The sequence below is a fragment of the Mobula birostris genome, chromosome 16 (genome assembly GCF_030028105.1).
Source record: "Mobula birostris isolate sMobBir1 chromosome 16, sMobBir1.hap1, whole genome shotgun sequence".
Taxonomy (NCBI): domain Eukaryota; kingdom Metazoa; phylum Chordata; class Chondrichthyes; order Myliobatiformes; family Myliobatidae; genus Mobula; species Mobula birostris.
In genome coordinates this window covers 1,737,346-1,750,064 of record NC_092385.1, presented here as the reverse complement: position 1 = coordinate 1,750,064, position 12,719 = coordinate 1,737,346, and the positions used below count along the sequence as shown (strand labels likewise).

The 12,719-nt window shown below is 51.0% G+C and overlaps 1 protein-coding gene across 1 annotated transcript in view; it reads right to left on the bottom strand.

The window, feature by feature from the left end:
- Positions 1-12,719, bottom strand: part of LOC140210929 (cytochrome b-c1 complex subunit 1, mitochondrial-like) — a 48,657-nt gene that overhangs the window by 25,252 nt on the left and 10,686 nt on the right. The window contains exons 3-5 of the mRNA XM_072280197.1: positions 9,680-9,766; positions 1,087-1,216; positions 205-403 (exon numbers count right to left, since the gene is read on the bottom strand). Of these exons, the coding sequence (XP_072136298.1) occupies positions 205-403; positions 1,087-1,216; positions 9,680-9,766 (416 nt within the window). The remainder of the gene's footprint in view (positions 1-204; positions 404-1,086; positions 1,217-9,679; positions 9,767-12,719) is intronic.

The following is a 12,719-nucleotide window of genomic DNA, read 5'->3' as shown; positions in this document are numbered from 1 at the left end:
ACCAATTCTCACAAGACAATAATATCTGAGACATGTTAATGACACGAAAGACCACAGCGTGGCAGCTCGTAAGCTGCTCTGTACACATCTGCCCTTTACATCTGTGACAATGGTTCTAGCTCAATGCACTCTGTAATGATCTGATCTGCACGATCACTAACATTAATACAACAATTCCAATTTCCTATCCACGCAAGAGCTTACTTGATGTTCTTGGTGGGCCCCACCACAGTGTGCGCAAGTGGAGTTCCCTGGAACGCAGTGGTATGGAGGTAATCCAACATGACCTCCTCCAGGCAGCCCTCCATCTCCTGCAGCTCCTGCAAGATTAACTTGCGGCTCGACTCAACGTCAGCATCAGAGAACGATCTAGTCTGTATCAGGTCACCCAGAAGTTCCACAGCTACAAAAAGCCAGAGCAACATTTCAACAAGGAACAGGCATCAGTTCAGCACAGGGGCAGCAGCTTCAGAGATGTGCTAACGTACAGATGTGTAACGGGTAATGGCGACAGTAACCAGGGCAAAGTATAACCAGATAACAGCAAAAGTAACCCAGTAACAACAACAGTAACTAGGGCAGAGTGTAACCGGGTAATGGTGACGATAACCAGGGCAGAGTTTAACCAGGTAATGGAGATGGTACCCAGGCCACAAAGTGTAACCGGGTAGTAGTGACGGTAACCAGGGCACAGAGTGTAACCGGGTAACAGTGATGGTAACCAGGGCACAGAGTGTAACCGGGTAACGGTGACGGTAACCAGGCCACAAAGTGTAACCGGGTAGCAGTGACGGTAACCAGGGCACAGAGTGTAACCGGGTAACGGTGACTGTAATCAGGGCACAGAGTTTCACCAGGGAATGGTGACAGCAATCAGGCAAGAGGGTAACGCACGGACTGTTCACCCTGTGATGGGGTTTATAATGAACAGTGAAACAGTGTGAGCCTGTGAAGGGGTTTATAATGAACATTTACGCTGACTGTTGGACAAAAGAAATGGAGATCATGTGTATTGTACCTCGTCGAACCTCAGATGTGAGTTTGAAGGAATTATACAACTGAGAATAAACTGTAAGTGTCCAATACCTTTTGGCAGCTCTGTGGACAAAGCCTTCACGTAATAGGCAGTCTGCTCTCGCGAGGTGTAGGCACTCAGGTGAGCCCCGCTCCTGGCTACTTCCTGCTCCAGGGCCTTCTGTGAGTGTTTCTTGGTCCCCTGAACACAACAATGTTCAACATTTCAGTTACGCACGTGTGAGCAAACACAACTGAGTCATATGTGGAGTCAGTTTTCATGACTCCGAACATTCACTGCTACCATGTGCAGTTCTACATCCAGTTTGTGCAGTATCACAAAGGGTAACTGGGATGTAATCGGAGCGTTACATCAACTAAAGGTTTCATTCAGTCATTTACTGTGAGGGCAGTGTCACGTTGGGTAATTGAGTTATGTTAGGTCTTTGTACAGTGGGGACAGTCTCACGTTGGGTCATTGTAGTGGGAGTGCAGTGTCACATTGGGTATTGTAGGGTAGGGTCACGTTGGGTCATTGTAGTGGGAGTGCAGTGTCACATTGGGTATTGTAGGGTAGGGTCACGTTGGGTCATTGTAGTGGGAGTGCAGTGTCACATTGGGTATTGTAGGGTAGGGTCACGTTGGGTCATTGTAGTGGGAGTGCAGTGTCACATTGGGTATTGTAGGGTAGGGTCACGTTGGGTCATTGTAGTGGGAGTGCAGTGTCACATTGGGTATTGTAGGGTAGGGTCACGTTGGGTCATTGTAAGGTAGAGTCACTCCGGGTCATTATAGGGTAAGGACTGAGTCATGTTGGGTCATTTTGTGCGGATGGAGTCACATTGCGTAATTGTATAGTTGATCACAAGTCACTGTAGGGTAGGGTCACATCAGATCATTGTAGGGTAGGGTCACGTCAGATCATTGTAGGGTAGGGTCACATCAGATCACTGTAGGGTAGGGTCACATCAGATCATTGTAGGGTAGGGTCACGTTGGGTCATTGTAGGGTAGGGTCACGTCGGGTCATTGTAGGGTAGGGTCACATCGGGTCATTGTAGGGTAGGGTCACGTTGGGTCATTGTAGGGTAGGGTCACATCAGATCATTGTAGGGTAGGGTCACATCAGATCATTGTAGGGTAGGGTCACGTTGGGTCATTGTAGGGTAGGGTCACATCAGATCATTGTAGGGTAGGGTCACGTCAGATCATTGTAGGGTAGGGTCACATCAGATCACTGTAGGGTAGGGTCACATCAGATCATTGTAGGGTAGGGTCACGTCGGGTCATTGTAGGGTAGGGTCACGTCGGGTCATTGTAGGGTAGGGTCACATCAGATCATTGTAGGGTAGGGTCACGTCGGGTCACTGTAGGGTAGGGTCACGTCAGGTCATTGTAGGGTAGGGTCACGTCGGGTCATTGTAGGGTAGGGTCACATCAGGTCATTGTAGGGTAGGGTCACATCGGGTCATTGTAGGGTAGCGTCACGTCGGGTCATTGTAGGGTAGGGTCACATCAGGTCATTGTAGGGTAGGGTCACGTTGGGTCACCGTAGGGTAGGGTCACGTCGGGTCACTGTAGGGTAGGGTCACGTCGGGTCACTGTAGGGTAGGGTCACGTTGGGTCATTGTAGGGTAGGGTCCATTTTATCTATGCCTTTCAGAACTTTAAATATTTTCTCTAAGATTGCCTCTAATTTTCCTGGTAACATCCTTATAAATCTTTTCTGCACTCTTTCCAGTATAACTATGTCAGTACTCCAAATACAGCCTCACCAACAGTCATTGCCCCTCAACCATCAGGTTCTTGAATCAGCATGGATAACTTCACTTGCCCCAACAATCAACCAACTCCACGACCTATGGACTCAATTTCCAGGACTTGACAGCTCATGTTCTCAATGCTATTTCTTTCTTATTTATTTATTATTTGCTATCACTTCTTCTATTTGCGGTTTGTCTTCTTTCGCACATTGGTTGTTTGTCCGCCTCCATTCGTGCGTAGTTTCTCATTTATCCTATCGCGTTTCTTTGTATCTACTGTGAATGCCTGCAAGAAAATTCATCTCAGGTTGACTTATACAGTTGCAAGTAAAAGCTTTGAACCCTTTGCAATTACCTGGTTTTCTCCATTAATTACTCATAAAATGCGGTGTGATCTTCATCTAAGTCACAATAATAGACAAACACAATCTGCCTAAACTAGTAGCACACAAGTTTTACTCGTTAAGATTTTTTTTTCTTTTCATATCTTTATTGAACATAATAATCGTTCACAGTCATGTGGGAAAAAGCATGTGAACCCTTGAATTTAATATCTTGTAGCAGTGTGCTACACACAGCGCTAGAATAACCACACGGAGTCGGTGAGTTAGAGTTGCGATGAAAGAGATTTATTCAAACTTCGCGGCCCGCTTTAAAGCCTTCCCGTTCCCGCCCTCCCTGGGCGGGATTGCTGTGGGGAATGCATATTCCAGACCCTTTCTGCACGCGGGATTTTCCCCCTGCTGGTGAAGATGGCCTGGCGCCCTTTTTGGGGCCGGCCCTCTGCCTGCGCGCGCTGTTGTGAGCTGGTTCGTGGGTGCCAGAAAGTGGGTCGCCACATAACCCCCCCCCCCACCAGAACCGGCGATACCTCCCCCAATGTCCACAGTCTGGATCAGCTTCTGTTTGGGAGGTCTGCCCCTGCGCCGCGGTGCCTGAGCCTGGACCGGCTGCGCCAAGTCCACATGGGCCGGTTTGAGTCGGTCCACCGTGAAAACCTCCTCTCTCCCCCCAGTGTCCAGCACGAATGTGGACCCGTTGTTCCTGATCACCTTAAACGGCCCCTCGTAGGGCCGCTGTAGCGGTGCCCGGTGTCCGCCCCGTCGTACAAAAAGAAACTGACAGTTCTGCAGGTCTTTGGGTACGCAGGTCGGGCTCTGTCCGTGCTGTGAAGTGGGTATGGGGGCCAGGTTACTGAGCCTCTCCCGTAGTCTGTCCAGGACTGCTGCGGGTTCTTCCTCTTGCCCCCTTGGGGCTGGTATGAACTCTCCTGGGACGACCAGGGGCACGCCGTACACCAACTGGGCCGACGAGGTGTGTAGATCCTCTTTGGACGCCGTGCGGATTCCGAGCAGGACCCAGGGAAGCTCGTCCACCCAGTTAGGCCCCTCCAGGCGGGCCATGAGAGCCGATTTCAGGTGACGGTGGAAGCGCTCCACTAGTCCGTTCGACTGTGGGTGGTAGGCAGTTGTGTGGTGTAGCTGTGTTCCTAAAAGGCTGGCCATAGCCGACCACAGGCTGGAGGTGAACTGGGCTCCCCTGTCGAAGGTAATGTGGGCTGGTACCCCAAAGCGGGCTACCCAGGTTGCGATCAGTGCTCAGGCACAGGATTCGGAGGTGGTGTCGGTGAGCGGGACTGCCTCTGGCCATCTGGTGAACCGGTCTACCATAGTTAGGAGGTACCGCGCTCCTCGCGACACTGGCAGGGGCCCCACGATATCCACATGGATGGTCGAACCTCCGGCGGGTGGGTTCGAACCGCTGCGGCGGAGCCTTGGTGTGCCGCTGTTCCTTGGCTGTTTGGCACTGCGTGCACGTTTTGGCCCATTCACTGACCTGCTTACGAAGTCCATGCCACACAAACCTGTTGGCGACCAGCCGGACGGTTGTCCTGATGGAGGGGTGCGCTAAGTTGTGAATGGACTCGAAAACCCGCCGGCGCCAGGCTGCTGGGACGACTGGGCGGGGTTGGCCGGTAGCTACGTCACATAGTAGGGTCCTCTCACCTGGGCCTACGGGGAGGTCTTGGAGCTGCAAACCGGAGACTGCAGTCCTGTAACTGGGGATCTCAGCGTCTGCCTGCTGTGCCTCTGCCAGCGCTGCATAGTCCACCCCCTGGGACAGGGCCTGTATGGTCGGTCTGGAAAGTGCGTCCACCACGACATTGTCCTTTCCCGAGACATGCCGGATGTCTGTCGTGTACTTGGAGATATAGGACAGATGTCGCTGCTGGCGGGACGACCAGGGGTCGGACACCTTAGTGAACACAAAGGTAAGTGGTTTGTGGTCTGTGAACGCGGTGAAGGGCCTACCTTCTAAGTAGTACCTGAAATGCTGGATTGCCAGGTATAGTGCCAATAGCTCCCGGTTGAAAGCACTGTATTTGAGTTCGGGTGGTCGTAGGTGTTTGCTGAAGAATGCCAGGGGTTGCCAGCGACCCTCGATGAGTTGTTCCAGCACTCCACCGACTGCTGTGTTGGATGCGTCCACCGTGAGGGCAGTAGGAACGTCCGTTCTGGGGTGCACTAACATTGCGGCATTTGCTAAGGCTTCTTTGGTTTTAACGAAAGCGGCTGTGGCCTCATCGTCCCAGGTAATGTCCTTGCCCTTACCCGACATCAGGGTGAACAGGGGTCGCATGGTTCGGGCTGCTGAGAGGAGGAAACGGTGGTAAAAATTCACCATACCCACGAATTCCTGCAGGCCTTTGATTGTGTTGGGTCGGGGGAAGTGGCGGACCGCGTCTACCTTGGCGGGCAGCAGGGTTGCCCCGTCTTTGGTAATCCTGTGGCCCAGGAAGTCGATGGTGTTGAGTCTGAACTGGCATTTGGCTGGGTTGATTGTAAGGCCGAATTCGCTCAGGCGGGAGTAGAGCTGGCGGAGGTGGGACAGATGCTCCTGACGACTACTGCTGGCTATGAGGATGTCATCCAAATAGATGAATGCAAAGTCCAGGTCGCGTCCCACCGCGTCCATTAGCCGCTGGAAAGTCTGTGCGGCATTCTTTAGACCAAACGGCATTTGGAGGAATTCGAAAAGTCCGAACGGGGTGATAAGTGCTGTTTTGGGGATGTCGTCCGGAGGTACAGGGATTTGATGGTATCCCCGGACGAGGTCTACCTTGGAAAAGATCCTTGCACCGTGTAGGTTTGCTGCGAAGTCTTGAATGTGCAGCACAGGGTAGCGGTCTGGCGTTGTAGCCTCGTTCAGTCTGCGGTAGTCACCGCATGGTCTCCCGCCCCCCGTTGCCTTGGGAACCATGTGAAGGGGGGAGGCCCATGGGCTGTCGGACCGTCGTATGATCCCCAATTCCTCCATCTCCTTGAACTCCTCCTTCGCCAGTCGGAGCTTGTCCGGGGGGAGCCTTCAAGCACGGGCGTGGGGGGGTGGTCCCTGGGTTGGGATGTGGTGCTGTACTCCGTGTCTGGGCATGGTTGCTGTGAACTGCGGTGTCAGTACTGATGGGAAATCCACCAGGACCCGGGTGAATTCATCGTCGGACAGCATGATGGAGTCCAGGTGTGGGGCTGGCAACTGTGCTTCACCCAGGGAGAACGTTTGAAAAGTCTTGGCGTGGACTAATTGCTTCCCTTGCAGGTCGACCAGCAGGCTGTGGGCTCGTAGAAAATCCGCCCCCAGGAGTGGTTGGGCCACGGCGGCCAGTGTGAAGTCCCACGTGAACCGGCTGGAGCTGAACTGTAGCCGCACCGTGCGGGTGCCGTAGGTTCGTATTGTGCTGCCATTTGCGGCCCTCAGGGTGGGTCCCGGTTCTCTGTTGCGGGTGTTGTAACTCGTTGGAGGTAAGACGCTGATCTCCGCTCCGGTGTCAACCAAAAAGCGGCGTCCCGACTGCTTGTCCCAGATGTACAGGAGGCTGTCCTGATGGCCAGCCGCCGTAGCCATCAGCGGCGGCTGGCCCTGGCGTTTCCCGGGAATTTGCAGGGTGGTCTGCAGCGGTGGGCATCTGTGCCCCACCGCTGGTGGTAGAAACACCATTGTTCGTTGGGCTCCTCACTCCCGTTGCCGGGTTTTGTAGGCTCTGCTGCCAGGCCTGGTCTGGTCTGTCGTTGGGCACGCGGCTTGGTGATCTGTGCGACAGATGCCCCTCCCTCTTTCCTGGCATTCCACAGCACATCTGCTCGGGCCGCCACCTCCCGGGGTCGCTGAAATCTGTGTCGGACAGCAGCAGGCATGTGTCCTCGGGCAGTTGCTCTAGGAACACCTGCTCAAACATGAGGCAGGGTTTGTGTCCTTCAGCCAGGGCCGGCATCTCGTTCATTAATGCTGACGGCGGCCTGTCTCCCAAACCGTCCAGGTGCAGTAAGCAGCGTGCTCGTTTGCGTCGTGAGAGTCCGAAAGTCCTTTTATGAGCAGGGCTTTGACTGCTGTGTATTTGCCGTCCTCCGGGGGCGACTGTATAAACTCCTCAACTTGTGCAGCTGTCTCCTGGTCGAGTGAGCTCAGCACGTAGTAGTAGCGAGTGGATACCGAGGTTATCTGCCGAATGTGGAATTGTGCTTCTGCTTGTTCGAACCATAAATGAGGTCGCAGCGTCCAGAAGCTTGGCAGTTTTAACGAAACTGCGTGAACAGATGCAGCGTCGGTCATCTCTGGTCCAAATATCGTTTGGGCCGTCGGGGTCACCAATTGTAGCGGTGTGCTACACACAGCGCTAGAATAACCACACGGAGTCGGTGAGTTAGAGTTGCGATGAAAGAGATTTATTTAAATTTCGCGGCCTGCTTTAAAGCCTTCCTGTTCCCGCCCTCCCTGGGCGGGACTGCTGTGGGGAATGCATATTCCCAGACCCTTTCCGCACGCGGAACTTTCCCCCTGCTGGTGAGGATGGCCTGGCGCCCTTTTTGGGGCCGGCCCTCTGCCTGCGCGCGCTGTTGTGAGCCGGTTTGTGTGGGCCAGAAAGTGGGTCGCCACAATCTGATCGAACCTCCTTTAGCAGCAATAAACTGTTTCCTGTAGCTGCTAATCAGACTTGCACAACAGCGAGGAGGAATTTTAGACCATTCTTCCATACAAAACTGTTACAGTTCATCAATATAACTGGGATGCCTTACATGAGCAGCCCTCTTCTGGTCTTGCCAGTGTCTCTATTGAACTCTGACTTGATCATTCCAAAACATGAATTTTCTTCTTTTTAAACCATTCTGTTGTTGATTTACTCATGTTTCAGGTCATTGTTTTGTTGCATCATTCAACTTCTATTAACCTTCAAAGTCTGAAGTAATTTTTTTCAGGTGATAGACCGCTACTCTAACATTCTCCTGTAAAACGTCCGTACTTCACAGTTGGGCTGATGTTTTGGTTTTGGTGTGCAGTGCTTTTTTCCCTCCAAAATAGCAGTGTGCATTTCTGCCAAAAAGTTCAACTTTTGCCTCATCTGTCGACAGAACATTGTCCCTGAAGCATTGAAGAACATCCAGGTAGTATCTTGCAAACTTAAGTTGTGCAGCAATGTTTTTTTTTGAGCAGTGGTTTCCTCTGTGGTGTCCTTCCATGAACACCATTCTTGTTCCTTGTTTTTCTTATAGTGGACACTTGAACGTGCCTTTAGCAAGTTCTAGAGATTTCTGCAGGTCTTTTGCTGTTACCCTTGGGTTTTTACCCACCTCCTTCTGCATTGTACTTTCTGCCCTCGGTGTGATCTTTGCAGGACGTCCACTCCTAGGGAGAGTAGCAACAGTACTGACTTCCCTCCATTTGTAGACAATTTCTCTTACTCTGGTCTCATCAACACTTAGGTCTTTAAAAATGCTTTTGTAGCCTATCCAGGTTGAATAGATTTTTACATCGTAGGGGAATTAAGGGTTATGGGGAAAAGCAGGTAAGCAGAGATGAGTCCATGGCCAGTTCAGCCATGATCTTATTGAATGGCGGTGCAGGCTCGACGGGCCGGATGGCACACCTGCTCCTATTTCTTATGTTCTAGTTTCATGCAACTCTACAATTCTTCTTTTTAGGTCCTCTGAAAGTTGTTTTGATCAAGGCATGATGCACATATACAGATTTTTCTTAACAGCAGGCTTTACCAGTAACCTGACTGCGTGTCTTTTTTTAAAGGGCAGGGCACCTCTTCTATCCACATCTCCAATCTCTTCTCATCAACGGGAACACGACTCCAAATAGCTTTTGTAAAAGGCATTGCCCCAGACTTCACATTTTTAAAATCTACAGTGTGATTGTTTAAATGGTGTACTCAGTATTGATGAGAAGTAGTACAATTGTTTGAGTGTTGTTAGCTTAGGCAGACTGTGTTTGTCTGTTATTGTGACTTAGATTAGTAATTAATATATAAAATCAGGTAATCGCAAAGAGTTCACAAACTTTTTCTAGCAACTGTGTATACTTTGATAATAAATTTACTTCAAACATTGTACAATTGCAATATAACGTCGCAGCTCCTCTACTGTGTCCTGATGTGGAGGGAACCTGGTGGTGGTGGTGGTGGAGTGCCCATATTCATGATGCCTTGTCCTTCTCAACCATCGTGGTCACAGACGTGGGAGGAGCCTGGCCACAATTAGTTTTATACGATGCAAACTGTAGTTACTGACTGGGGGGGGGAGGAAGGTGGAGAGAAGGAGCTTTAGGGTTCAGTCAACCGGACTGTCGTGATGGTGTTGAGTTTATTGGGTTGTTGAAGCTGCACTCCTCCAAGCAAGGGGAGACATTCCAACAAGCTCCTAACTTTCCTTGGTTTAAGGACCAGGCTGAAGGGACTACAGAAAGTCTGCCCCTGGGCCTGCAGGCACTATTACCCCGGTACCCCAATGAAAGTCTGCCATGGGCAGGCAGTAGGAACCCAGCACCCTAAGGGAAGTGTGCCCTGTGGTTGAGCAGGCTCCATGACCCCAGCATCCCATGGAGCAGTTCAGGGATGTCACTTACCTTCAAAACCAAGTGCTGGAGGAAGTTTGTGACTCCGTTATTTTTCTCGCTCTCATAGCGGCACCCAAGGTCCACCCAAACTCCAACCTGCAGGAGCAAGGAGAGGGGATAAGAGTGGGGCCGAAGGAGAGGGGATAACAGTGGGGCCGAGGGAGGGGGAATAGGGCAAGGGAGGGGGTTGAGAGTGGGGCAATGGAGAGGACAGTGGCATGGCGGGGGCAAGTGTGGGAGCAGTGAAAGGAAGAAGGATGCTGGAGGGGGTGGGAGCAGTGGGGGAGACAGAGCAATGTGGGGAAGATGTGCAATGGGGAGAGATGGGGGAAGAGTGGTGATGGGGGAGAAGGGGAAAAGGAGGTGATGGGGAGAGAGAGGAAGGGGAGCAATGGGGGAGACTGAGGAAGGGGTGATAGTGGGGACAGGAGAAGGGGCAATGGGGAGACGGGAAGGGGCGATGGGGAAGGGGCGAGACAGAGGGAGGGATGAAGGGGGAAGACAGAGAAGGGGGGAGGTGGGGGGTTGATGGGGGTGACAAGGGGACGGAGGGGAGAGAGAGGATGGATGCAACGAAGGGGAAGGTACGAAGGCATGGGCAAAGGAGGGCACGAGGGCGGGTGCAAAGGACTGGACAATCAGCATCAGGGGTGAGTAAAAAAAAAAGCTGCCTTTTAACCAGGATGGCAAACAAGATTTCAAAGGCAGTTTATCTGAGTTGAGGAGTGACCAATCAACAAGAGGGATTCATTAGCAAGGCCCTGTAACAATAACAAGTACCAGTGGAGCAGCCATTTTGGCCAAAGTTGGGAGGATAAAGTGTAGATTAGGGGGGGGGTGGGTGGGTGTGTGTGTGTGTGTGTGTGTGTGTGTGTGTGTGTGTGTGTGTGTGTGTGAGAGAGAGAGAGAGAGAGAGAGAGAGAGAGAGAGAGAGAGAGAGAGAGAGAGATAGACAGACAGATAGATAGATAGATAGACAGACAGACAGACAGATATTGGGTGAAGGGATTTGGAATGTAAGTCTATCGCACACTCCGGAGCAGAAGGTGGCGGTAATGCACCATTAAGCTGGGTGCCAACCACCGTAAAACAAGACGGAGAGAGAGAGAGGAGCAGCCATTCCTTTGAGTGCATCAGTGTTTGGAGTGGCTACAGTTCATCAGGTTTAGGCGAGGTATAGAATCTGGTAAGTTTCTCCCTTTCTGTTGCTATTTGTTCATTGCTCATCTGTTGGGGCAGTGTTTTGTGCTGTGTGTGGGAGGTCTGGAAGACCACCAGTCTCCCATATAAACCCATCTGCACCGAGCTGCAGCTCCTGAGAACGTATTAAGGAACTGGAGCTGCAGCTTGATACCCTTCAACTGACAGGAGAATGTGGAGGTGGGCAGGAGCTGCAGAAAGGTTGCAGGAGACAAGTAACTGGGTGACTGTCAGGTGGAGGGAAAGTGTACAGCACAGGTACACAGTACATCCGTGGCCGTTCCCATCGAAAATAATTATACAACTGTGGATATTATTGAGGGGGATGACCTATGGGGGGGGGGGGGAGCCACAGTGACCGGGTCTCTGGCACTGAGTCTGGTGCTGTGGCTCAGAAGAGATGAGAGAGATGAGAGGTGAAGAGGACTGCAGTGTTGACAGGAGAGTCCTTAGTCAGAGGGACAGAGACGAGGTTCTGCGGGTGCAATAGAGACCGGACGGTACGTTGCCTCCCTGGTGCCAAGGTCAGGGATGACTCGCATTGGGCTCATGGTGTTCTCAAGGGTGAGGGTGAGCAGCCAGAAGTCGTGGCTCATAATGGGACCAATTACTTACGTAGACAAGGTGAGGTCCTGAAAAGAGATTTTAGGGAGCAAAGTAGAAAGTTGAGAATCAGGATCTCCAGGGTAGTAATCTCTGTGCCACACTCTAGTGAGGGTAAGAGGAGGATGATTTGGTAGGTGAGTGCATGGCTGAGGAACTAGTGCAGGAGGCAGAGGTTTGGATTTCTGGATCATTGGGATCTCTTCTAGGGAAGGTATGACCTGTACAAAAGGGATGGATTACATCTGAACCCAAGAGTTCAATATTCTCGCGGGCAGGTTGGCTAGGTTTGTTCGGGTGGGTTTAAGCTAATCTGGCAGAGGGATGGGATCCAGAGTCATAGTGCAAAGATGAAGTGGTTGCTTTACCAACAGAGGCAATGTGCAGCGTGACTCCTAGTAAGGAGAGGCTGATGATAGGGCAAAATTGCAGTCAACAGGATGAGTTGCAACGTAAAAGGCGGACAAAGTAGATAACGGTGAATACAGGACTGAATGTGTTATATCTGAATGCGCACAGTATATGGAATAAAGTAGATGAACCTCTCACACAGTTACAGATTGACATGTATGATGCTGTAGGCATCACTGAATCATGGCTGAAAGAAGATTATAGCTGGGAGTTTAATGTCTGAGGATGCACATTGTAGTGAACGGACAGGCAGGAAGGCAGAGGGGGAGGCATTACTCTGTTGGTAAGATATCAAATCATTAGAAAGAGGTGACAGAGGGTCGTAGGTCTTGAGTCACTGTGGATAGAGTGAAGGAACTGGATGGGTAAAAAGACCCTGAGGGGAGTTGTACACAGACCCTCAAACAGTAGTAACTATGTGGCCCACAAATTACATCGGGAGAAAGAAAATGCATCCCAAAAGGGAAATGTTACAATAGTATGGGGGATTTAAATATGCAGGTATATTGGGAAAATCAGGTTGGTGCTGGATTCTAAGAAGGGTATTTCTAGAATGCTATGAGATGACTTTTTAGAGCAGATCATGGTTGAGCCCATTAAGGGATCAGCAATACTGGATTGGGTTGTACAATGAACTGGAATTGATCAGAGAGCTTAATGTAAATGAACCCATAGGGCCAAGTGATCATAATATGATCGAATTCACCTTGAAATTTGAGAAGAGGCTAAAGTCAGATGTATCAGTGTTATATTGTAGAGGGAATTAAAAAAGGTATGACAGGAGTTGGCCAGAATTGATGGGAAAAGAACACTGGCAGGGATGACGGCAGAGTAG